This window comes from Lineus longissimus, chromosome 17, assembly GCF_910592395.1.
Source record: "Lineus longissimus chromosome 17, tnLinLong1.2, whole genome shotgun sequence".
In the NCBI taxonomy this organism is placed as follows: Eukaryota; Metazoa; Nemertea; class Pilidiophora; order Heteronemertea; family Lineidae; genus Lineus; species Lineus longissimus.
The window spans coordinates 7,639,399-7,666,023 of record NC_088324.1 but is presented as its reverse complement, the minus strand read 5'-3'; the positions used below and the strand labels follow the sequence as shown (position 1 = coordinate 7,666,023).

The 26,625-nt window shown below is 38.3% G+C and overlaps 1 protein-coding gene across 32 annotated transcripts in view; it reads right to left on the bottom strand.

Annotated features, from left to right (window-relative positions):
- The window catches only part of LOC135501822 (voltage-dependent calcium channel type A subunit alpha-1-like), a 348,627-nt gene that overhangs the window by 23,666 nt on the left and 298,336 nt on the right, over positions 1 to 26,625 (bottom strand). For 27 of the 32 annotated variants that reach the window (XM_064794169.1, XM_064794155.1, XM_064794185.1 and 24 more), the window contains 7 exons: positions 26,463 to 26,590; positions 26,018 to 26,114; positions 25,401 to 25,611; positions 24,752 to 24,861; positions 12,347 to 12,418; positions 9,770 to 9,796; positions 5,961 to 6,079 (listed from right to left, as the gene is read on the bottom strand). In XM_064794169.1, the coding sequence (XP_064650239.1) occupies positions 5,961 to 6,079; positions 9,770 to 9,796; positions 12,347 to 12,418; positions 24,752 to 24,861; positions 25,401 to 25,611; positions 26,018 to 26,114; positions 26,463 to 26,590 (764 nt within the window). Of the gene's footprint in view, positions 1 to 4,283; positions 5,506 to 5,960; positions 6,080 to 9,769; positions 9,797 to 12,346; positions 12,419 to 24,751; positions 24,862 to 25,400; positions 25,612 to 26,017; positions 26,115 to 26,462; positions 26,591 to 26,625 lie in introns of those variants that run through there. The other 5 variants (XM_064794174.1, XM_064794172.1, XM_064794163.1 and 2 more) reach the window with 4 other exon arrangements.

Genomic DNA, 26,625 nt, shown 5'->3' with positions numbered 1-26,625 from the left:
TTTTCTCACCATGTTTTTCGGTGCTGCTGGAACAAAAACTCATCCTTGTTTAAATGATCACACCAGATTCGTAAAGAGTGTTTATCGTGCACCTGTTTGGGATTTCCTCGGAGCTGTGATGTTGTTTGTGATGACTCATGGTGCCCTCCCATAAAGTACAGTCCGAGCCACAATTGACAATTCTGATTTGGACGGTATCTGTTTATTCTGTTTACAAATTCAAAGCTGCTTGACTAGGTCTTTGGATTGCTGTTGTCCCACGCTACCTGAGAGCTATCCAAGTTCCCTGTTTTTCTGCTCAGTGTGTACCATTACTGGAGTCAGCTGAGGTTTTACCTGTCACACAGTGCAGAAAAACAGGTAACCTCCATAACTCAGTGGGTACAGTAGCAGATTGTCAATCCAAAGATCTTTGGTTTTGAAACCCAGTCAAGGCAACTGGATTTTTCCATACTTGTTTCATTCTGAGTCTTCAATAAGCATAAGTAACTTAAATTTATCATTTATTTAGAGCGTAAGCCCCTAAAACTCTATTCAAACTGATTATAAAGAAAAGCACAACATAATTTATATGTATGAAATAATATGCCAAAATCGTCTCAACAAATCTTCAATATATTTATTGAGGTCATCTTTGTCTTTATAGAATAAAAAAACAGAAAAACGTCACGGAACGAACAAGATATGAGCCAAAACGAGGCTGTATTGGAATTTAGTAAATCTATGTCTTGCGGCAAAAATAATGTCAGAGCTGAAAAAATATTCTATTCACAATGTTACGATATCATTTTTAACCAAAGATTTTTAAATGCATTTCATATCAAGCAATGTGGCTAATGAGAATGCGTTAGAACTGAAACGTAGTGACGCTGTAAAGTAATAAATATTGAAGCGTGCTTTGTAGGAAGCGAATAAAAAATGATGTTAAGAAGCATGTGTTGCACATTTTCTTCAAAGCATGTATTAAGGGAAAATATCAGAAATCAATCAGGTTGTTTCGTGATCACGTGACCTTCTAAATTCACAGAAGAGGTACTTCTCGGCGGTGGCTCCGTCATCGACCCAAATCTACCAATTGGTGGCGGCACTTTTCAATATTTTGGCGCCGTCGTCGATGTGGCAACTACACACATAGTATAAATTGTGTCGAATGATAGTAGCTAGGATGACAATGTGAGGGCGTTACAACATCTAGATCAGCTCAGAAAGGAGGACCCAAAAGGTGCAAATAATTCTGGTGCAAAATGATCGGCTACAAGGATAAGTTGACATTCCGAAATAATAGAGGTTATAGGCAATATGGGATAGTGGCCGATTGTCATTAGCTGGAAGCCACAGTTGCTGGTCATTGTATACTGCAAATTTGTGCAGGAATTGGCTTGGCATGTTCAGCAGTTGTGGCTTCATTTAGTTTATCACAAAGGGCCAGGTTTCCAATTTTACAAACATAAGATGCAAGAAATCTGAATCACTGGTCAGAAAATGTCATTTTCTTTTTCAACCATTTTCAAATATTTTGCAAATTTTCACTTTTATCATCTGAAATTTACGCAATTTGAATACAACTTTTCGAAAGATATTAAAGCGGGAACGGAAATAAGAATCTGATTGAAAACTTTAAATTTGAAGATGTTTTCACTTTTCAAGTAATTATTTCTTAATCTAAAACTATCGCAAGGTTGAAAAAGACAACTGAGCCTTCAAAGAGCCAGAAAACCCAACAATGAGAGAGGATATTTTGTTCATCGTCATCGTTTTCTCAAACTGGTGAAACCCGACATTTTCATATTTTGAGCTAAGACCATCTAATACACTCACATAACACGACATAGGTAAGAGATGTTTTCACAAACCGACCAATGAACATAGTTTGTATTTATTGGTAATTCTTTTAGAATATTTTGATCAGGTAATGCCGTGGGAACATTTATGATTGCCTCAACTCAAAATATAAACTCATGAACGTTGGCATTTGCCACTTCTTGATAACGAGAACTGAATGCTGTCAGTCAGAGAGTCAAAGGTCTTGTTCTTCCATCAGGAAGAAGAAGAACAGCAATTTCTTTTCGGCAAAGATCAACAAGTTTCAAAGAGTCTGGGATCATTTCTGTAACGCTCCAGTAATTGGGTTTTCTAAACTTTTGGAAGAAGCTACGTATGCAAGGGCTGCAAAGTAAGGTTAAAGATATCGAAAGCACAGCTAGTGCGTATTGATCGCGTGGAACTAAAATGGTCAAGAGGTGTAACAGAAAAGGCACATGGTGCAAGCTTCAGTGAATGGCTGTGGACATGCTCTTAAGCGCCCAACAGACAAGTAATTTAAATCGCTTGTGGCAAAAGTCGCTCGTATGCAGAGTGGTCATCACAGGTCTTAGCGATCTGCGAGTCGATATCGCGAATCTAGGTCAGTCGTTAAATCCGCAAAAAATAAAATTTGGTGGTATTACAGTATAGTCACAACAATAAGCTTTTCATCTAGCCGTAAGAACAAGGTCGTTGGTGTCATTGTGAAGCTCATCATCAGTGAAGCTTGCGAAGTGCCGAGTGGCCTAAGTGCACAATTTGTTTCTAATTAATGAGGATGTTGACATGACAGTGCGAGTGGTAACTTACATGAAAGCACTTTGTGCCATACATCGTGTGTAGAGTGTTGAAAATCCATAATAGCCTAAACGTATTTATCTTTCTTCAACGTTTTTTTTAGTTTATTAGAAGATATATAAATTTCTACAGCCCCAAATTATTAGTTGTGGCATTTTAGTTGAATGAAGTGAACTTAATATAAGCGGAATCATTTTGGCAACGAGAATCAAATATGTGCACTTAGCCTCTCTTTCAATAGTGCGTATCAAGAATTAAAAAAAGACTAGTCCTTATTAATTCTTGTGCGCATGGACATTTTGTTGAGGAAAATGTCCAAAGAATCTTCAAGAAAAGAACATTTTGTTTCGCAGTAAAGTCCAGTTAAAATGGTGGTACAGAGTATTATCCCAACACCACGAGTTTCCTCAATCATTCGCCCAATGTGAACTTTTCAACTCACTCCAGGACAACAAGGGCAACACGTATCAGATTAAAAATAGTACTTTGCAATACTGCAAAACGCACAAATAAGTGCACCAAAATTTATTAACAACAACTGTACTTTTGTCCAACAACCATTTGGAGAGTTTATTCCTCCAAGAATCCGAGTGATGATGTCAGTGTTCATTTAATTACTATCAACTAAGAGCTGTGCAATATCACAGTGTTTCTCATTTTCAGTGTTCCCTCTGATAGATGAGTAATTAGGAAGAAACAATCAACAAGTTACTCCATGTATTCACGAAGTGTTAATTGCATCAACTTCTCATCGACGAACCCCAATATGCTCATAAGGAACACTGGTAGTTTGTTGCACTTTATGTGGGGAACACTGTGGTGTTTGATACACTGCAACATGGACATTCTCTCATGATTGGAAATTATAAACAAAGATGATTAAGCAATAGCAGGTAGGGAGTGATTTAGTACAGTTCTTTAGGTCAATGTCCTTGTTGTTCTTGAAAGTTAAAACCATAAAGTGAAATTAGTCAGGAAGAAAAACCAAAACCATGCACGAGTCACAGGAGATATTTGACTGAGGAAACTAGAGGAAGGAAAGCCAGATAAATATTCATAGAATTTCCGTATTCAACTATTTCAAAATTCATGATAATATTGTTTGCTCTGTTAATTCTAATGCCATCTTGTTAAAGATTAGGTTGTCAACCAACAGCCACACAATTTATACTGGACTTCACTTAGTAGGTCGGACAATGGCAAACTTGGCTCTAAAAGCTCCGAACAGTCCAGTTTTCAGGAAAAGTCTACCCAATTTTTCTCACAAATGATTTTTTCCTTCTTCATATGTTTGAACGTTTTAGTCTCTACAACAATCTCTTAAACTACCATAGCTATAGTTTCTAGTACCACAGTTAAAAATAAGTACACAATTTAAAAAAATTAATCAAAGTTATGTAAACTATATATGAACCCCCATGCTTGAAATTAAATCTCATGCAGTAAGGCAGATGTTGAAGAATAGATTAAGTTTCAACACCCAGGTAAGTATGAAAACCCCAATTTTTTTTTACCTGAACAACTATAGATAGTTACCCTAGAAACCAATTATCACAGCAACATGGTGGCTAAAGTTGTATTGCTATAGAAATGTTGGTCAGCTTCGAGCACGTCTTGTTATTATCTTAACTAAAATGTTTACCCCAGAAACTAGTTACCATAGCAACAAAATGGAGGTTGCTTCGTCACCAGATATGTGTGTAATGGCAACTGGTGCAAAATTTCATCATTAGCCTCAAACTTCATACAGCTAACACACTGACTATAATACAATTGTCTTAGCAACTAGATACGTAACCTTAGCAACCAGACATTACCCATGGCAACATTCATTGCCTGATCAATCTTGTTGAAAGCCTAAAGGAACTTGGACTACATGCCCAGGTCAAAGAGTGGCAGAAAAAAAGCTGTGTTGCCTAGAAACCGGGTACAGGGAGTCATAGCAACTAGGTCCAAGTATCCTAGCAACCAGCAGCCATTACTGACTAGGTATAAGCGTTCTAGAACCTCTAACAGGTTCACTTAATACACCACATATTTACTACATGTACATTTATTTGTAGAGACAATTGTAGATGTTAAATAAATCAAATCTTCCCCTTCTTAAACATAGGTCATCATATCTGAAGCAATGGATTGTAATTCATCTGATGACGATGTGGTCCTCAAATTGACCAAAAAAAAATTGTTAAGACTATTAAGTTTATAATTTGTTTTACTTGACCTCAACGTGCCTGCTGAATGCATAGTTCACCATGCTCTATAAAGGCCTAATTCCACAACAGCTGTAAACCATTACAGTTTGCCGCAGCTGCGAAGTTTTCAATGCAAAATTAACTCCGGCGGCAAATGCTGTGGTTTAACAAAATCCCTCTTGTGGAATCAGGCCTCATAGCTTAATTTGCATGCTGACCGGAAAAACTTTCAACCATACCCTTTTGTCAAGAGGCCGGTTTGCGTTCAGCATTCATGTTAACCTGTGCAGTGTATGGTGCATGACTTTGTGATCAGCAGGACAAATTCTTAACAGTCTGTATTTAGTTTTGCCCCCCAAATTTCCAAATATAATGTTATTTTGCAGAACGTTGTGGAGTGCAATACAATTCACTTGTGGAGACTCACGAAGTGATGCTACCTCAATAATCGAAACGAGTCGTGCTCACACCAGACCATGTGATTGTGAAACCAGAGCCAACAGGTGCCAATTTAACCCACATTCTAGTAGAAAATGAGAAAATCTCACAATCAGGAGAAACAGAAATTTCAAAGGATGCACCAAAATAGGAGTTTCAATTTCGAAAATTGAGAATTCTAATGGAATTGTAATAGAAGAGTATTATGCATAGAATGCATATCGGAGGAGAAAACCCAAAACTTTGCAACTGGATCGTGTACTCACCGGTTCTGTAGAGCATGGAAAAAGCCAAGTATACCAAAGTCAGATACGGACAAATATTGTGCGCGTTCGGGTGTGAGGTGATCCGACGGACGGGCTCAAGAAGTGATATTGATCCACTCGAAACTTGGCAACGCGTTTGTTTCATCGATATTGTTCAACAATGCATTTTGACAAACAAGAGGGCTTGAAGAACCCAAACCTGCACGTGGTTAGCTTTTTTACAACTCCCAAGGGGTTTCTCAGAAGATATTCACAGGTTCGGCGGCATTGCCAGAATATTCTATATATTCATAGCAATTTTCGTGGTCGGCATATCTCGACCTTCGTTCAAATGTGACCGAGTGAATCAAGAGCACTTCTTGGCCCACCACGTCTCTCAGCTAGCATTGCAACTGAAATAAAATGCTCATTAACATAAACAAGGGTGTGGTTAATATTTGATTGACAGGTCCCGCCTTACTTGTGACTACCGTCTGGGTTGGTCTCCGTGTCGGAATGCTCGGAGTCGAGACTCTGACTCGAGCGCGTGGTCGACGTGCGCATCACTCCCATTATCCGGCGGAAGAGAGACGGAGGACGCTGCAATAGGAAGACAGCACAGTGAAATCGACATGCGAGTCAAGCAGTTGGGGGCCAAGAGAGGATTTTCTGTAGGTGTCGAATCCCATTTTGTTATACTCCTTTTTCACCACTTTCCTCAAGCAGAAACCATGTACGACTTCCTGTCAGCTGACAGGTTTTGACCAAACAAAACCGAAAATTGCTGTCTGTGCCGAACAAGCATGAGAGCTCTCTTCTGATTGGCCAACACCTGTCAGGAAGTCGCAAATTGCTGCTTGGGGAAAGTGGCGAATGGTTTTTTGTCTTCATTCTTACAACAACCTGATCTGTAAGTAATCTAAAAGACTGTAAAACGCAATTCGTTATACCATTTTTTTTCAGAGTTGTTGTAGCAAGTCATTTCTGCGAGTGGACCCTTTCTTTGGAACCAGCTGCTGGCCCATATCAGGATTGCAGTTGATATAATTTCATTTAAGATAATGCAAGAGACATTTCGAGGGGGTGGCGTTGTTATTGTGATAATGTAAGACTTGGATTCTAACTTTCAGCAAACAGAATGACGAATGTTTTTCATGATCATATTTCGCTGATGTTAGATACGAAGAGGACGTCTGGAAGAGAAAGTTTTTAAATCGTCAACCACCCGACGCTTTTATGCCAATTGTGCAAGGGGCAGTCGGAAAGCACATGCACCATGGAAAGAAAAATCATGCAAAATGCTGAAAGTTTTAGACCTAGCAAGAAATCGTATTCATCAACGAGACACAAATATGACTGTAAGCAGAGAAAAGTGACTATAGAAAGATAATTTGACTGTTAAGAATGTCCGTATCAGGTCAATATGGCAGGCGAAGTGTTGCTTTATTCCAAAATCAATTTATATACGCAATAATATTTTTATATATGCAATAATACTTTTATATGTGCAATGATATTTTTATATATGCAATAATATTTTTATATGTTCCATATTTTTATTTTCATGCAATAATAATTTATTATGCATTTAGTTTGGGTGACAAAATTGTATTTGCGAATAATTTTTTTATATGCAAGAAATTGCATTCTGGGTAATTGTGGACCATAATTTCATTATCGCACACAAAAAAATAATATCGCACATATTTTGGTAAAGAATTGCATAGAAAAAAATAGAAAAAAAGGATTGAACATAAAAAAAACTATTGAACATAAAAAATTTAAGATCGAATAAAGCAACACTTCGCTTGCCATAGGTCAAGTTGAAAGTTGTACATGCTAATTTGCACATGTACCCCACTACTTTCGACTAATATCGATACGGCTACACATTTAGAAAGTATACGACAAGTGACGATATATTCTCCAGTTCAGGTATCATGGAATTCTGTCAGAAAGCATCCATTCATGTTCGGCTGGTTTGTCAACTAAGGTTGACTAACATTCATAGAACGCGGCCTTTTTTGTTTGTGCAGAACTGCACATCAGGCTAATAACATTCTACACTGTAATTAGAGGTGGGTCACGATGTTTCAAGATGCCCATGAATGAAGCTATGTCATGTCACTGTGTGATATGAGAATGTGACAGAATTCCAGAATTCCAGAATTCTATAATTATAAAATATTGCATCTTGGAATGTACACCTTTGAAATAAAACTACTCCGTTTTGTGAAAAAGAAACAATTTCATATGGGAATTACGAGCAAACTTGACATGCTCAGTAAACGGATATTCAAACTGCAATCAACCAATTCCCTGTTTCACTCATGCAACCCTCACACTTTAACCACTTAGGCCGCGAGACTTCGCGTTTTCACGTTTTCACATGTAACATGTCACTGCTCACTTTTCATGCGTGACACGATGAACGAACAAGTCATTTCCAAAGACTGGTTACATACACTTCACTGTGTCACTGTGTCACTTTTCATCTCACGTTGTGTTTTCAAGCCTGAGTCAGATAATTCGTGACAAGTGCGACATGACAAGTGACAACGTGAAGTCTATATAACTACAGCCTAAGGCCAGGTTTACATATGATGCACTTTATCAATTGTCATGGTTTACGTGTCACAAATAACGAGTTTGCTCATCAACCGACTTAGGCTTGAAAACATGACATGAAATGACATGGGGGCGAAAATTGAATCCTATATAGCCGGCTCTTTGGAAATGACCTGTTTATCTATCAAGTGACACATAACAAGTGACAACGTGAACTCTATGTAAACACTTTATGTAAACCCAGCCAAACACATCAGTACTAGTATTCCAAGAGCAATGTCACAGTAAATATCAAACTCAGCTAACATGAGTTCCTAAAAGCACACCAATATTGAGGAATATAGAACCTGCTTCATTCTGATCAGAATTTGGCATATCATCCTAGAAACGTAATATGTACAAATTTCTCGTGTTGGCTGGCAGTCGCACTAATTCTACCCTGACAAACACCGGTTTTGCTTTGTATCATTTCAAAACGTGGTGCAGACGGATGCCCAGTCAACCCTTAGAAAACAAGCAGCGCCACCACATGGGTTGAAACGTGGGTTCTTATTAGAGTCAGATTCGTTAGTGTACAATCTTTCCTTGTGTCACGCTGACACACAGAAATAAACTCGACCATAATTGCAGGTAAGTATATACACGCCAGCAAGATGAAACTTGGCAAGCACACTGCTTTCATATCTGTGTATATAACAGCATTGTCGAAAATTAAATTTTACCTAATTCAGTTATCACAAATTCAATCATGAATTTCAAATTTTGAACAAACGAACCTGACATCTAAGGAGCCAGCACTCAAGATTACTGGTGTGTCATGATGTTAAGCCGGCTTTATGCTTATTGTCACTTGATGACGTCAGATCCTGGTCCCAATAGTACGTTTCTGAGCACAAGGTGGCGCCTAGGGTCTTATCGTTTGCAGCAGCCCAACTCTCATACATCTAATACTCAGGCTATCTCACAGCAATTCGGAAACAACATCATAACTTAAAACCTCAGAAAACAAGAACAGATTTTTGAAAGTTGCAACGCATTTTCCCAGCTGCTGTGATGTGGCCCAGTTTTCACTGTCACTCATGCAAGAATTGATCGCGGCTTCTACCCACAACACACACTAAATAACTGTATCGTGGATTCTGCACTACCCAACACAGCTTTGCTCCATCCATGTCAACTTAGCTTTGACCTTCTTTTCAATGCATTGACGCAATGCTGTGCATGCGTACACTGCATACGTGCTTCAAGGTATTGACTCAACAGGGGTAGATTTCCTTCACCCTTAAATGAAAGACAGTCATACCCGGCACAAATTCGTACATCCGTTTGTTGCACATACGCATATGCACGCCATACCAATATCCCATGCATGTGATGTGAAGACAGCAACACATGAACATGATGTGCCAGGCAGTTATACTCAAGCACATAATGTGCAAGGCTGTCATACCCATCACATGATGTGCAAGGAAGTAAAACCCATCACATGATGTGCAAGGCAGTTATACCCATGCACATGATATGCAAGGCAATGATACCTGTGCACATGCTGTGCAAGGCAGATATACCAATGCACATGATATGCAATGCAATAACACCTGTGCACATAATGTGCAAGGCAGTAATACAATGCATATGAAGATCAGGTCAAAGTTAAGGTGACCGTCTATGGATAGTTATCAGACTCAGGCGATGTCATGCTGGATGCAGTCTTGAAATTACCTCGAGATCTATTCCCCATTCCTCCTCCTAAAAACAAAATTTCAGATGATAAGTCAACTTCGCTGAATGCCTGTTTTTACTCAAATTGACCAGCCCTCTATAAATGCATAAATGATTTCAGAAGCGAAAGGCAAAAGCTGCAAAATACGCTTGAGCCCTGCTGCTTAAAACTCAATTCGACTACCATATTATAACTGCAATGGTTTTTGCCCAAAAATTTATGCTTATCGCAAGAATTACCACAGGATCTACCATGGGTCTAACATTCAGATCTTAGATATGGTCACGGTACTTTTTGGCGTTATTATCTTTCTTTTCGGATTGGCTTTTTTCAGATTGGCTTTAGCATGTGAACTCTTCCCAAAAGAACCACTCTAATGAAGGCAATCACAGTGGTGGATGCCCCGTAATTCAACTTATCAACAACCAAAGGAAAAACATCACACAGTACACGCACTTATCGTAATGAACCAGTACATGTATTAAATGCCCCCCCCCCCTGGAAAGAGTGTCCAACCCTATTGTCTTGTGATGGATTAAAATATGGCTCTATAGAGACCCATAAATACCTCAACGCACTTGGGGACGCAGATGTGTAAAAGTCGCCCAGAGAAGTTTTTGATGCGGTTTCTTTCACACCCCTCCTCATCCCACAACGATGACGATTACGAAGAATGTTACAATATAAATGTAAAACAGACAACTTCATCAACAGTGCGAGGTATAGAGCTAAGCAAGTTGATCAAGTGCGCTAAGACAGTGCTTAAGGGTTGAGCATAGATACCACCATTTTGGCTAGAACTTGACATCCTAAAGCAATTAGAACTCATTCAAAAGGTAGTGAATGCTCATTTAAAACCTGGGAGGCTGTTCTCCGGAAAACAAAGAACAGACTCCCACCCTTCAATTTTGCATTCAGTTCGTTTGGAAAGAGTTCTAAATGCTTTTTGGGTCTCTAGATCTAGCCAAAATGGCGGTGCCTATGGTCAACCCTTAATTTGAGTTTTGGGTTTGTGTGATATCTCTGTTATCTCAAAGCTATTTCAGGAGTCAATGAAAATCATTGAATTCTTCGAACTGCTGCAGCCATTTTTGACATCTTTTAATCCAAAGAATCAGAAAATGTATTGAAAGGGTTAGATGGCAAAGCACTACCATTCACAATTAGATCAAGTCGATTCAGAAAAGTAGTTGCGATCTAAACCTACCGAAAGAGAGAGATAAATGCAGTCATCGACAGCTCGTAGGATGATACTCTACTTTCACCGACATAAGACAGTTTCATTACTTACTACTAAACCTTTACCAAAGCCAAAGACATGATGTCATGACCGCTAGCTGAGTGTTTACCAACCACTGTCAATCCCAATTAAACATTATATGTCGAATGGCACCAAACGACCATGTGAGTTATATCTAAAACAATAGTGATCTGATTATTCAGAAATTGTCTGAGATCGGTGAAACTTGAGTATATTGGCTACAGTACTGGTCAGAATAAACATATCATTTTGCACAATACATTCCTGAAACACTATGTTCTTATGTTCAACAGTGTGTTTCATGGCTGTACCGTGCAAAGCAGAGTTGCATCTGAAATACATCCGACCTGGCATGTAGATTGTAGACTGTGTTGCATGAATACATATAATAAAAATGTTTTTTGACCAGAACTGTAGGTTTTAAAAGGTGTATTTATGATTGATAAAGTCTACTCTCGTCAATTATTAGTTCATACCAATGTTCCACGAAACAACAAAAGTAACCACGACTAATTTGTTACACTTAGGTTAACTGCTTTCAAATCCTTTTGTTTGATTTACCATTTTCACTCATGGTTGAAATAAATGACTTTGTGATATTCAATATATAACTTTTTTCTTCCAAATGAGAAGCCATAACCAGATATTTAACTAGAACACCAGTAAATCCATGGCCAGCCTGAGCAAGAAAAGACACCCTCGAATAAAAGCATATACATTTAAAGTGAACCAGTTGAATATGACATGCTTTTAGTTATCATTTGCATTAACCGAATTCTTTGAAGTTAATTTCGCACGATCAACATTTAAGCCTTCATTTACATTTTCACCAACGATGAAAATGTACCTTCTTATTTCCTTCATTTTAATATCTATTGTTGACCATATGTTCTTTGGACAAGCAGAAACTATTTTAGTTACCTAGACAACAGATTCAGGCTTTGTTTTTGACGTCAAGTCAATTTCACTGGATTTGTCAGAAATATGTAAATAGCGCTGTAAACCACAACAATTTTATGACAATTTAACTACTAGTATTTAGCAATTTCAAGTCACATCTTTCCCATTAATGTGGTATTTCAACCGTTGTTTGGGAATAGTTGAATTAATTTGGTGGATTTGATATTTAATGTCATCAAATAGTAGGTTGACAGAAAAAAATTGGGGTTTACAGTGACTTTACTACACACCTGATTCCAACAAATCTCGTGAAATGAACTTCATGCAAGAAAGGCCCCGTCACCTTCGAAGTGAAAAGATTTCTGACTGTCGCAACAGTGAGCAGACCATGCAGTTAAATCGAGATGTAAATTACCCGTTTTTGATCAGTGGGCGAATCGTCAGAGTGGTCTGGTGACGCGTTCATTTTCATAACGTCTAAGTTATTCTGCAAGTGGCAAGGTCGAACAGGGTCAAAATGATGCAGGAGTGATTATCAGTCACCCTGTACACGGTAGAAGAAATTTACCAAGTACTCTCTTCATACTGTATGTGAAAGTGACCAGCCAGTCAGAGTATATCAAAATTATGATATTTTCTACAAGTTAGTGTTATTACATGCTACTGTCAGGTAGCCAAATGACGACAGTTAACCAACCAAGTTAAGTGTTCGGTGGTCACTTGACAACAGTTAACGAATCTAAGTTGGTGACAGATAGTCACATGATGACAGTTTGACCAATCAAGTTAGTATCAGTTGCCACATGACAATATTTTGACCAATCACAACTCAGGATTCCTAAATTTGTTTTGGTAAACAAGTATATCGGTTTTTAGGCTGATCACTTTCTTTGCTGCATTGTGCATTTCATCTTTACATTTTGCACAACATGAAGTGTGAAATGTACAGCTGAACACCATGATCACAGTGTACCTGAGGCGATACTTTGCGATGTGATTCATCAGTGATTGGGCAAAACTACACACGCAATAACATGATTTTAGTAAAACACCGAGCTGACTGAATACATGTCATAATGAAGGTAATGTGATTGGGAAAAGCTGAAATTTGAAGAATTACGGTTAAAAATCACTCACATATCTCAACCTGAGATAAAGTTATACATGTATATGAGATCTCTCAACTAAATCGTATGTGTCTCAAGGTCAGACATATCCCTATTTCTGGCTGTTAGAGAATAATGCATACAGGGATGCATCTAGTAGTCTTAGATGCCCACCCAGCCATCTGTGCACTGAGTGACCCCTGTCACGTCATAGTGCACGCTCAGGTACGCTGACGTCATCAGGGGTCACTCAGTGCACAAATGGCTGGGTCGGCATCTAAGACTACTCATCTATGGTGCAAATATGGTGATGCAATGTGATGAAGGTGATTCTGTGCAGGATCTGTGGCGAGGAATGCAATCACGGCCTGTCGTTCTATTTGCTATGGACTGACAACGGGAACACTAACAGCATCCCCCTTACAGATATTACACCAAGGTATGTCATTGTGAGTTTGTGGGTGGTGGGTGGGTTGGTTGCACCAAAGCGTGGGTATAGAGTGACCACTGGACAAGTCACATTCTTGACGTGAATACTATAAACTTCTTAATTTTTTTATGAGCCCAAAAGGGGGTGTCAGAATGCAAACATTAAAGGTCTATGCCGTTTGAGAAAATTTGTAGAATTTGTAATTGAGTTTGAAAATTTCCAATTGAGGGAATATACGTACAGAATATAAATTTCAACACGGCCATTGTGTAGGCACAATACCAAGTTAAAAAAATATCAAGTTTCAGCAAATTTGCATGCACGATATCTGTACAACGGCATTGCGTATGATTAACTGCACGTCTACTTTCCCCAACTCACTTGTAACTAACAGGAAGAACTACTGGCCAGGTTGATTTGTCATTGGAAAATCCATCTATTTATGGAAGTCTTTCAAACAGAAGTGTACAGAGAAAGTACAAAAATGTTTGGCTAAAATAATAAAGTAGTTTACAGTATTCTTATAACGTTGAAATACTTTAAAACAATTTGTATCCAGTCGTCCACCCATAATGGAGCCAAATATCAGAGTTATCTTAGCCGTACAGCTTCAGCCAATACTAACCGAAAATGATATCATTATTATTCATAAAAAAATGATTAAAATAAGTAACTTTAATGAGCATGAAGGAAATCTAAAATGGTATTTACCACTTTCATTCAAGACCTGATGACAGCGCTCTGATCTTAATGCCAAAAAATCATTTTTTTTGTGTCCAAAGAACCTCCAACATCTGACCAATCGAGTGTTGCATGATGTCATGGGTGACGTCAGAGACTGTGACTTGTCTGACGTCACCCATGACTTCATCCAACACTTGATAATTCTCGTGCAAGTAGTTTATTGGGTCGAAAATGCAATTTTTCGTCACTTTGAGTGCTCTTGTTGAGTCTTGAATGAAAGTTGCAAGACCCGTATTAACGATGAGAAAAAAACTGCATAAGGTTAAAAAGCTTTTACTGGTCTATTTGGAATATCGTAAAACAGTATCAATTGTGACATAATCAAAATTGTAACTCGGAAATCACGATGGTGAAGATAAATTTAATGCAGTGCAAGAAAAAGTGGGAAAAAGTGATAAAATTTGAAATTGACGACAATGGCCACACGGAAGAAGTTGCAGTGCCCGCCACATGCATTTATGAAAATATACATGGTAGCATTCACGTTCTGGCCACTACAATGATTAGTTACACTGGGTGACAAGAGGTGGCATGACAATAGTTCTAACACTAACCTCTTCTTTTTTGTCCTGAAAAACACAATAAATCGGCAAAAATGAGGTGAACGTCGATCGAATCAAACGGTTGGAAAACGGCAACTGTCACGTAGGCTTGTGCACAAAAAATGAGGCACACAAAAGTTGGCATCAGAATTGAATTTGTTTCGTCTGAAGGAGAAGTTAAATTGCCAGTTCTAAAGGCAAAACCCTGATACAAGACGGTCATTATATTACACTCTAAATTCACTTATCTAAGACCATTTCAAAATATTCAACCAAAGTCCTGCTATGCACATATTTTTGTGATGCCACATAGCATGTTCAGTGGTCTTCGATTGGTGAAAATAAAGTAAATCAAACATTGCACCCTGAGAATAAATAATCTGACTTAACACACTTTCCTAGAGTTTGAGTAAAAATCTTTCTGGTGTCATCAAAAAACCTTTCCTGATATTACACATTGACAGTTGAGCTAACACTTGATAATACACCACAGCCTACACTGCAGGTTATAAAATTAGTTCTGGGGGATGCCCAATTTTGAACTGGAAGACCTTGCACTACTGTCGCCCTGAGGAGAAGAGTAGGCCAGAAATTGCTGTCACATGGTTCAAGGTTCAAAGGGTCACGGTCATCAGAATTCTGAGTTGAAGTGCTGGGTGACCGACCCGAAACTTTTTAAACAATTCGTCGAAACGGGTTAGGGTGACAGTTGCCGTGTAGTTGCGAACATAAGAGGCGAAAGAAGGACATGAAGAGGAGGCCACTGATCAGACAGGATCATGCAATATAGTGTGAGATGTTAATGTGTATGATGAGAACCCCTTCAACTGTGCAATGGACTCATCCATCCTTTCTGTGAAGCTCAAAATGTGGACGAGTTCAATGACACTGAAGGGAGTGAGTAGTAGACACAAACACCACTTTGAGTGAATCATGGACTTATGAAACATGTTGATAGAATTAGACAAGAATGATATTAAACTAAACTTATCATTGAAATTCACGAGCTTTTTTAATAAACAACCGAATTAAAAATAACCTTATTTGACAGGAGACTCTAACATATGATTTTACCATTACAAAAAGGAAACATCAAATAATGTTTCCATCAATTTGTAATGATATATTATCATCTACAACTAGAATGAATCATTTTAGTAGATAGCAGATAGTAGATGCATTATTCAGTACTAAGAAGTGCAGCATCATAGTCTGATCATTTGAACATATACCTATTTTGCATCAGAAACACTCTACGTTTGACTGAGTCTTTTATACAGGGTGTTTAATTAGATGATAGAAAATGCCAATAGAATTTGAAGAAGAAGTCAAATTCAAAAACTGGTCAGCAGATTAGAAAAGAAGATTTTGGCAATTTTACCAGTCTCTTATTTTTTCAAATCCTGCTAAAATATAAGAGTTTCTAACTGACAATCTTCGTTGTTTTTTGTTCTAATTTGGCATCCCAAAAAGACCATTCCCCTCTTTAACAGTTACTACACCAGAGCTTGTGAAATGGAATCTAGATATGATCAAGGCAGCCCACATCGAAATGCTGTTTTAACAGCTGGATTGAATAAATTCAAATATCGTTTTTCAGATTTTCTATTATCCAACTATTGATTAACACCCTGTATAAATTTATCAAGGTTCTGATATCAAGAAGAACAGATTCAGAAAGGTGATTTAGAGAAAATGAAAATTCCTTTGTCTGATATCGCATGATTCTTCTGATATCAAATTTCTCATGCTTTTTACAGCAACACTTGGAATCCTACTGACCTCTTATGGTCTTTAAACACGACATGTAGAACAACAGTTGCACCCTTGTGCGAAATCAAAATCAGGTTCAACCAAATCATTCCACATCTGAACATGTGTTTTACACTGAAACACCTCAAAATTGCAATAACACTCGTTTAAACCATCGAATGAGGAATGGAACACATGCAAGTCCTTTGTTTCCATGGAAACTTATGTGCATTGTAAAGGTTTAGAGTGCGATAAGGACACGTAGCTCCACCGCAAGATATGATAGGAGGTCGACACTGAGGAAACAATTACATTGAAATCGTACGATTAATCTCAGTTTAGGCCCACACAGCCATTCAACATAAATATTGAAATCAATGAAAGGATTTAATTGATTTGGTATTGGAAACATGCATTTGACATATTTATGTTGTTCCGGTGCGTATCATATCGAGATTTGCAGAAATGTTGCATATCTGCATCACTATGTTACGTATTCATCTTCGTAACCATGCATTGTATTGCATCAATGCATGATTACACACTGCACTGATTCATATTCTTCCATTTTACTGATGCATCATTATAATACATTGTTTCAATGCATATCATATGCATTGCATCAATGTACATGTATATTAATATGCATTGCAACAATACATATTATATGCATTGCAACAATACATATTATATGTATTGCAACAATACATATTAAGATGCATTTCAACAATACATATTATATGCATTACAACAGCAACAATACATTTTATATGCATTGCAAAGATGCACATTATGCATTGCAAGAATACATTGCAACACTACCAATTGTGCACTGCAACAGTAAATGGTCTCATATGGCATCAATTTGCGGTCATGTCATGAATACATCAAATATTTACAGCATGAAAATGATGTGATAGGTACCCCATAGATCATGGACACACTTTGCATCAAAGCATAATGTACTTTTAGAAAGCCATAATGAAACTGTTGAAAATCAAATCAATAACTGGGACCCCACCTGCTTTTTTCAGGGGGGGGGGGGGGGGTGGGGGTTGATCAAACGGAAATTCACATGGAGAAAAGTGCCGCCCAAATCAAGTACCATCATCATTTTCATAATGAAAACACATTGCATAGATTCGTCAACTTAATTTTCAAATACCTAATCCAAAGTCTCTGAACTTAAAAAGTTGACTTGCTGAATGCTGACTGCCAAGTCACGTGAAAACGATTAACTGAATTATAGCTTCTACGTGCATTTTGTTCAGATTGAAATAAAACTTAAGTTCGAGAGGACAGTAGATACATGTACATGCCATGTATACTACATCAACTGCATAGTCCTTCAGCATGACCGATACACAAGTCCCAAATGCTCTCTTGAACAATTTTCTTTTAAATTACGAGATTCTTAGGAATGAATGCAAAACATTTTCATAGACCTCTTGACAGTAACTGGTTTAGGAAGTATACAACTCGTGGTTAAGCTTGCGTCTAAATCAAAGGCCTAATTTTATCAATTGAAACGATGATCTCATGATCATTTCAAACCAAGGTAAAGCAAAGTAAATACCACGTGTGACAACAATTCTTCCCCAGACAATGGGCGGAGTCGAAGCCATCAAAATGGGATCTAAAATCATAGTACCAAGGACCAAAATACCAATTTTGCTAGCGGACAAATCAAGTCTTTGCAATGTAAGAAGATATAACATCGAATTTCCATAAACAATGAACTAAAACCATAGATAGCCTATTGCGACATGTACTAGCTGTTAGTAAACACTGTCTGTTTGTATTCATGACTACTTAAACACCTTCTGTTATCAGTTTCTGGTCACTAACACTTCTAACATTTGGCCACTAGAATGATTAAACAGACCAACCTACTGGGTATTATAATTGTTTTAAGAGCGAAGTATGAACTGCACTTCCCAGCAAGCACTTCTCGAAGCGCCGAAATCTCAACAGATTTTGAAGGACACCAAATTGAATGTCCTAATAGGCCTACTGTAATAATCATAATCAGGATAATCAAACAATGGTGTAAAGTTGGCTGTATTTTGTGTCTGTTTGTGTAGTCAATGCAAAGCCATTGGAGAGAAAGCTAGCATTAGTGATGAGAAAGACTACTGTCAATCGACTGAGCCCGCCTTGCCATTTCAACATCCGAATCTGTCATTCGATACAAGCAAACGAGTTTCAAATTGATGTTTTCTAGAAGGATCTGCCAAAGGAACAATAGCGCTAAAGCTCCACGGCTAGTACCAGGTAGAAAGAGCATTTTTTCATTTAATTGCTCCACCACATTTTGATGATGCCGGTTGGCCAATGAGCTGCTACACTTCTGCATCATTCAGCAAAAGATCAGAAGAAGGCCGGGGACCTTCATACCCAGTGCACAGAATATCACTTGACAAGGGCTCATTATGAACTTAGCGGCTTAGCTGTAGAAATGTATCTTCGTCGATGTTTTGTATGATTGAGTTAAGTTATCGGTAAATAAAACTCAAACTACATATATTGCAATATCATATTACCAGCTTATCCAAATTCTGGACAAAAATTCAAAGTTTAGCAAAAGGCTGATGACATGCAGTTGCAAAACCTTTGGAGGCACAGACGAAGACAATATTTACACTATGAACGTCATTCTCCATTCTTCAAGTGTATTTCACTAATACAGTTTTCTTACACAAATCATCCTGGCCAATGCTTTTAAGTCTCTGTGATTCAGGATCGTTGCCGTCAAGAAGGAATTAACCAGCGGGCTTGCCCAAGACAGCTGACCTTACCATCTGACTAATGCTAGCTTTAAGTAAATGGCACCATCAATTGCATTCCAAGCAGACATTGGGGTTGACATGTTGACATGAACACCGAGAAAAAAATCAAGCTGCTTCCTCCACTTAACTTATCGTGATAATGGGAAACTCCTACGACTGATCCGAGATTGTTTATTATTGATTTTCTACTGCACATCCGTTCCAGAACTTGTTGGCGACACCTATTGACCCTTTAAGCAGATCAGCATGCACAGGAGACAACAACGGTAACAGCGATTCCAACGCAAAAGTAAAACAGTTTTGTCAGTGTGGTCACGATGGTATCATCACTTTGTTTGGTTACCATCATTACTAATAATACCATCCAAATGATACCATGGGCTGGTTATTCACTCTATAGTTTGGTCATTTGTTCACTATGGTTATATCAATGTCTTGCTTGGTCATGAACTACATTGCTTATGGTATTCATTCTAGTTTGGTCATTTGTTCACTATGGTTATATCAATGTCTCGCTTGGTCATGAACTACATTGCTTATGGGATTCATTCTAGTTTGGTCATTTGTTCACTATGGTTATATTAATGTCTTGCTTGGTCATGAACTACATTGCTTATGGTATTCATTCTAGTTTGGTCATTTGTTCACTATGGTTATATTAATGTCTTGCTTGGTCATGAATTACATTGCTTATGGTATTCATTCTAGCTCGGTAATTTGTTCACTATGATTATATCAACGTCTCGCTTGGTCATGAACTACATTGCTTATGGTATTCATTCTAGTTTGGTCATTTGTTCACTATGGTTATATTAATGTCTTGCTTGGTCATGAATTACATTGCTTATGGTATTCATTCTAGCTCGGTAATTTGTTCACTATGATTATATCAACGTCTTGCTTGGTCATGAACTACATTGCTTATTGTATTCATTCTAATTTGGTCATTTGTTCACTATGGTTATATCAACGTCTCGCTTGGTCATGAACTACATTGCATATTGTATTCATTCTAGTTTGGTCATTTGTTCACTCTGGTTATATCAACGTCTCGCTTGGTCATGAACTACATTGCATATTGTATTCATTCTAGTTTGGTCATTTGTTCACTGTGGTTATATCAACGTCTCGCTTGGTCATGAACTACATTGCATATTGTATTCATTCTAGTTTGGTCATTTGTTCACTATGGTTATATCAACGTCTCGCTTGTAGGGTCAGTTTATCAACTACTCTCCTGTTAATTGTATTCACCTTATAATTTGGTCCTTCGTTCAAAGTGGTTATATTGTCTTGCTTGTACAACAGCTGCCGATTGTTTTCACTCTAGTTTGGTGATTTGTTCACCGCGGTTGAATCAACGGCAGCCTTGCTTGTAGGGTCAGTAAATAAACTACACTGCTACCGGTTATTGTATATACTCTACAGTTTGGTCATTCGTTTACCGCAGTTAAAGCAATTTCTTGCTTGTAGGGTCACTGTATGACACTGTTTTATGTTTTCATTCGAGTTAGGTCGTTTGCTGTCAATGTCTGACTTATTGGGTCAGGTTACCATCAACGCAACAACTCCAGCTGCAGCCTTATTACCTGTTGGTTGGCCGAATTAGTAAACCTGATAGTATCCTCGGGCAACAATACACATTTTTAACTTTCTCAACACAGCGTCAAGTTTAAAGAGTCAATAGGCTCATCTCATTCAAGACCAATGCACGTCAAGAGTGGACATCTTCAAATCTTCATTTTCCCGGACACAAACAGAGGGATGACAATGAAGAGGGAGTTAAAGCAGGGAGGAAAACATCAATTTTCTTCCATCTTTATCTCAAAAATGCAATCGCCTGGTGAAAAATGAAGATTGAACATATCACTGGGGTTAACTTGGAGGTTCCTCCCTGGGGTTTGAACGGTGCATTTATCCTATCACATGCAGAAGGACTGCCCAAGGGACAAGGCTTTAATGTTTACAGATACATGCAGTTGGAAAAAGGTAGGCACAGGGCTAGGGATGACCCTGAGACCCCCTGTACAAAGGAACTTTTCATCATCGTCATGAACTCATAGAGAGCATAAGGCATCCATGAGTCTGCGCCAACCAGCCTGCCTTGTGCACCCCATGATTCAAGGGGATTTTCAGATAAGCATTAAATCTTTTTAGCCAGTTGCTAACAACTATCGCTACGAACTTCACTGGAGAAGGACCATTAGAGGGGACTGCCAAAAGTGCAGAGATATAGCATATACATCCACCTCTCATAATCCTTATCCAGGAAACGCATTCCTTTAAGAATGTAATGAGGGGTAATGAGGACAACTTTCCATTTCATGATACCTTCACTAAAGATCAATTTCCCTTCTAGTCACAAGTATTAGGAGGTACAGCGGCACCTTTCTTAGCAGACGCCTACCTATTAAGGACACCATCTTTAATAAGGACACCAGTTCTGGTCCCCAATTCATTGTTTCCACTCAATTTGACCTTTCTAATCAGGACGCCTCTCTAATAAGGACAGCACTTGTCAATCCCGGGGGTGTCCTTAATAGAGATATATGTTGATTGGATTAGGTTGATCTAAAAGAGTTACACAAGGAGAAGGAAGGGTAGGGAGAGGACATAGGGATCACAGGTTCCTGACATCTCTGATAAGATAAATGCACCGAGTCTGTCAACGTAATTTTCAAACTCAAAACACACTGGTCTGAATGAGAACAAACTGAATATTCAACACGGCAAACGTGTGTGTGCGCCAAAAAGTCCATCTCTCACAGCAACCACGCCTGGAACAATGTGCGAAAAAAGATCAATAATAAAAACCACACCTTCAACGTATAAGGAAAATTGTTCAACGGGTTGAAATCAAAATAACTGTTCAACTCTTCAACATTTGGTACTTGCAACAGTTCATGCTTCACGACATGCGTGGTAATGCCTACCTGTGGACTCTGATGCCCGGAGGCAGCCCCCTCGTCAAGATCAACAGAACGGGTATCGAGTTCGAGTTTCTCCTCGATACCACCATCCGTCGATCTCAACTGAAGCCATTCCATAAACTCGTTCCGAGCGCGCCCCTACATGAAATACACAATACCGAGATGGCGACATCATAACTTCATTCAGAGAATTTCGCACGCTTTTTTTGTGTGTTGTTGAAACTGTGGAGAAGTATGTGTGTAATTTCATGTCTACGTAAACTGATATTTGTCAGTGTAAATTGTAACTGATACTGAAACTGACGAAGTGAGTACGTCTAAGATTTTACTTAAGTCTATCGAAAAATATTGATAAGATCATTGTATTCTTGCATGATGTCTTTTGATTAAGATGAGACTCTGCTTTCTGACTAATGTAATGTATTAACTCCAGGGTTAATAATTCTTTCCACAAGACTGCATTTGCATTCATATATAAAGTGAATTCTTATAACTTAAAGAACTTGCTTCACAACGCATCATCATACACCTCCCCCAATGCATTTATTAGCCACCTCATTTTATGGTACCATTAAAACTGACTTTACTTTCTGATGGTACCATTAGCACTGACTTAACATTCTAATGGTACCATTTGTATTGACTTAACTTTCTGGTGGTAACATTAGCAGTTACTTCACTTTATCATGGTATCATTAGCTCTAACTTAACTTTTGATGGTACTATTAGCGCTGACATAATTTTTGGATGGTAACATGAGCACCCACTTATCTTCAGCACTGACTTAATTGACCACAGGTCAGTCTTATCTTGTTTCGAATTTACTTGGAAAGTCAGTGTGAAGGTCTCACCACGGATACAACATAAAACGACCACTGACCAATTGGACAAGACGACTCAGGTGGGACCCACTACAATTAGGACCTCAGGACTTAGGGAGGGACATGATTACGATCACCACTCACTACAAGAAGGGTTCAGGCGCATTAAGATGGAGTTTTTCAGGACACATTTGCTCTACAAAGACACTATTAAAAGGGGACAAAAAGTAGGATGAGTGATATTAAAGCATTATCTTCAATGATTAATCTTCCTGCTTTCAAAATCTTCTTAAATCTGTTTGCAGCTAAGACATAACAGATGTGAATACAATGTCAATGTTGATATGTGCAAGCATGATTTGTTATCAATGTGAAATGAAACGAGAGGCAATAAAAGCATTACTTCATAAGATGTTATAAGTGTTTAAATACCTTTAGATGCCTGTTCAGTTGATTTGAAAATAACTTGTTCTGCGATTTTAAGGTGTACATGAGGGTTTGGGATGATGAAATGAGAGTATGTGAGTGTGACCAGGGCGTCACTCGTCTCGGGAGATAACACCACATGTGCAGCTCAAGGTCACTTTCCTGCTCTAAAAACCTTGGTTACAATGTGCAGGATTTAAAAAAAATCTATTGAGCCTCGCTCTGGGCGCGGCGCTGTTGGTGTCACAACTCTAACAACTTGGGTTGGTACAGAATATGGGAGACGTCAAAAAGGCAGGCAAAATCACGTTTCAATTTTAGTATCGACGTACTTTAGAATGGAAGTTATTATCTCACCATTGGTTGTTTTACAAAAAACTACGAGGGTGGGGATGTTTTTTTCCCTAATCTCGGTAAGGTGCTTCATTTTGGCTCCACCCTTGTGGTGCTTGGTGAGGCCGCCGATACGTATACACAGTTCAATGTCAATTCCTTAAACTATATTCCATTCCAAAGTGCTAAAACTTCGTCAATTTAAAACAATTCTTAGGTCGACTGACTGCATCACGAATTATGGTTGGAATAAAGCACATGGGATGTTGATGGAGAGAGTGTCACCCTGGGAGATGCATCGGAAGCTGGACGAATGGAGGTATCAGTGACGTGTACTTGTGAGCCACAAGTGCAATGATTGTGATGAAGAATACGAGGGTTAGTAAGGTAAAGATGACGAAACATATCGAATCACTCGATGATATGAAACTGCATAAACTGTATTTACATTTTGATGCAGATTTACAGACTTCATAAAAACATTTGCATATAATCTACAAAATGCACAAATCATTGAAATGAAAATTAGTTGTAAAATCACCAATCTTCGATCGTACATGATGTTCAAAACAGAACCTGTCACAATTTCATTCTGTTTATAATTCATTGAAAAATTACCACTACTGAACAGAAGAGCTAAAATGTTCTTACATTTCTTCTAGACTATGCGACAAAAAGTTGTTGAAAAACTGGATTATGTAATGCTGTTAAAAATGGATACCATACCGGAAACCACTGAAGTACCTAATTCTCGTGATATATAGTTGCAATCCGAAAATTCCAAAAATTCAAAGTTTCGTTGAAACTATTCTCTATCGTGTGCAACACTTGCAAAATAAGGACTGTAGCTTTCTGTTCAACAAACTATCTGCCTCAAAGTCTGACGTTCAAATTATCGAAATGAAAATGTTGATTCCCGAAATCGTCGATGTTCAACTGGTACTTACAGCCTTTGTGTGGTTCATTTTTGATTGGCTGGCTTTGAATGCTTTCCAGTTCTCCACAATTAGTAGTCCTGCATAGATTTTGCCAACAGTCATTTTCTGCAATGCTAATTCTGAAAGGAAACAAGCACGACAATAAGAAATTGTTAAAGAAATGTCTGAGATAGTGTCTATAAACAAACATCTGACATGACGTAAACAAACATCTGTTACAATGTTAAACTAACATCCAAAGTTGGTCCCAAAATTGATATCAGATGACACAACGCTGAATAAATATCTGCGATAATATTAAACAAACATTTAAGATATCGTCAAAGAAAAATTTGACATAACGTATAACAAACATCTGACATAACGTTAAACAAAAATCCAACGTTGGTCCCAAAGTTGACTTCAGTTTGCCATTTAAGGTTTGAGCTGCATCTTTTCTAAAAGTCACCAGCTTGATTTCATCAAAATGCTTTTTGTTCAGCACAAAAGAGCTTGAAATTATTTCCGCTTTTAAAGATTGACTAAAATATTGCACAATCAATGCTCTTGGTAGGCAATAAATATGGCATCTTTTCAAGGGTTTCTGTCAGAACTGCAAGTAAGGGTGGGACAAGTAAGGGATCTTTATTGGGGTTAAGATATTAAGATATTTGTATACCATCATCTGGAGGCATTAACAAATGAGCCATTTTCTTGGCCTGGATGGGCCACAATCGCCGCGTGACGTCTTTCAACTCGTCGTCTTTGCGATTCATCTCCTCTGCTGGCCCCATTTTGATCTGCAGCGATTCTCTGATTAAGGCAAACAGTGTTGTGGTGAAGTGAACAGTGTTATCTTCAGCAACCGGCATGTTCATACGGATCAATTTCTGTAAAACGAGATTGAGAATGAACGATTAGGATGATTGAAGCGATCAAATAAAGTCTCGACCCCCTGGTCGAGTACCTATCGCACTTGACTGCCCTTTGATGACAATCAGCCGTGTTGCATGGGTCGATCACCGCCTTTCACACATTCGTTCCGAAGTACCGCTCAACTGGTTACTAACAGCCGAGTGCCGTATGTCCTGTCTACGGTGCAAGCCGTTTATCAATTAGTTCAAGTTTTCGTTCAACAATGCATTCGTGAAAATTAAACGCTTGCCAAAATTTCAAGGTTAAGAGTATACCAATACCGCAGCTTTGGCAGAGATTTTTTTTCATTCATTGATTCTTGGCGAAAAACTAGTTCACTTACCTTTGTATACGTATGCTAGAATAAACTAGTTCACCTACCCTATATGCTAGCCTATAAGGACACTTTTTGCCAAAGCCTACGGGCGGCTCCATATTACGCAACATTTCATACATATCGTTGTAGTGGATCCTACCCCTGGAGAGAGAATAAATCAGTTAAGATTTCATAGGGATTGACTTATATACTCAAAGAACACACAACTCAGATGTTGACCTCTGTCGCAGAATGTGCAATACAGAAATTTTCCCAACAATTCAGAATCTACACGACAAATGGATGCTGATTTGACATTTTGTCCTCTTGTTCACTTGTAAAACCATCTTTGCCAGAAAACCAGGGAAAGACATTAAATCTTACTAGTATTGGTAAAGCCAACTCCAAAATCCAATGACCTGAAGGGCCATCTGTTATACAATTTCTTGAAAAATCACAAACTGCGAGGAGAGAATTAAACGACCTGCAATATCGCAACAACAAACTTACGATGCACTCGGGTCGTATTCGGCCCAGACACGACCGTACTCGTCGAGGTGGTGAGGACCCAAGATGGAGGAGTCACGCGTGAGATAATCAAAGTTATCCATGATGACAGCAACAAACAGATTCAACATCTGAAACAAGTTGATAAAACAGCATGAAAAACAAG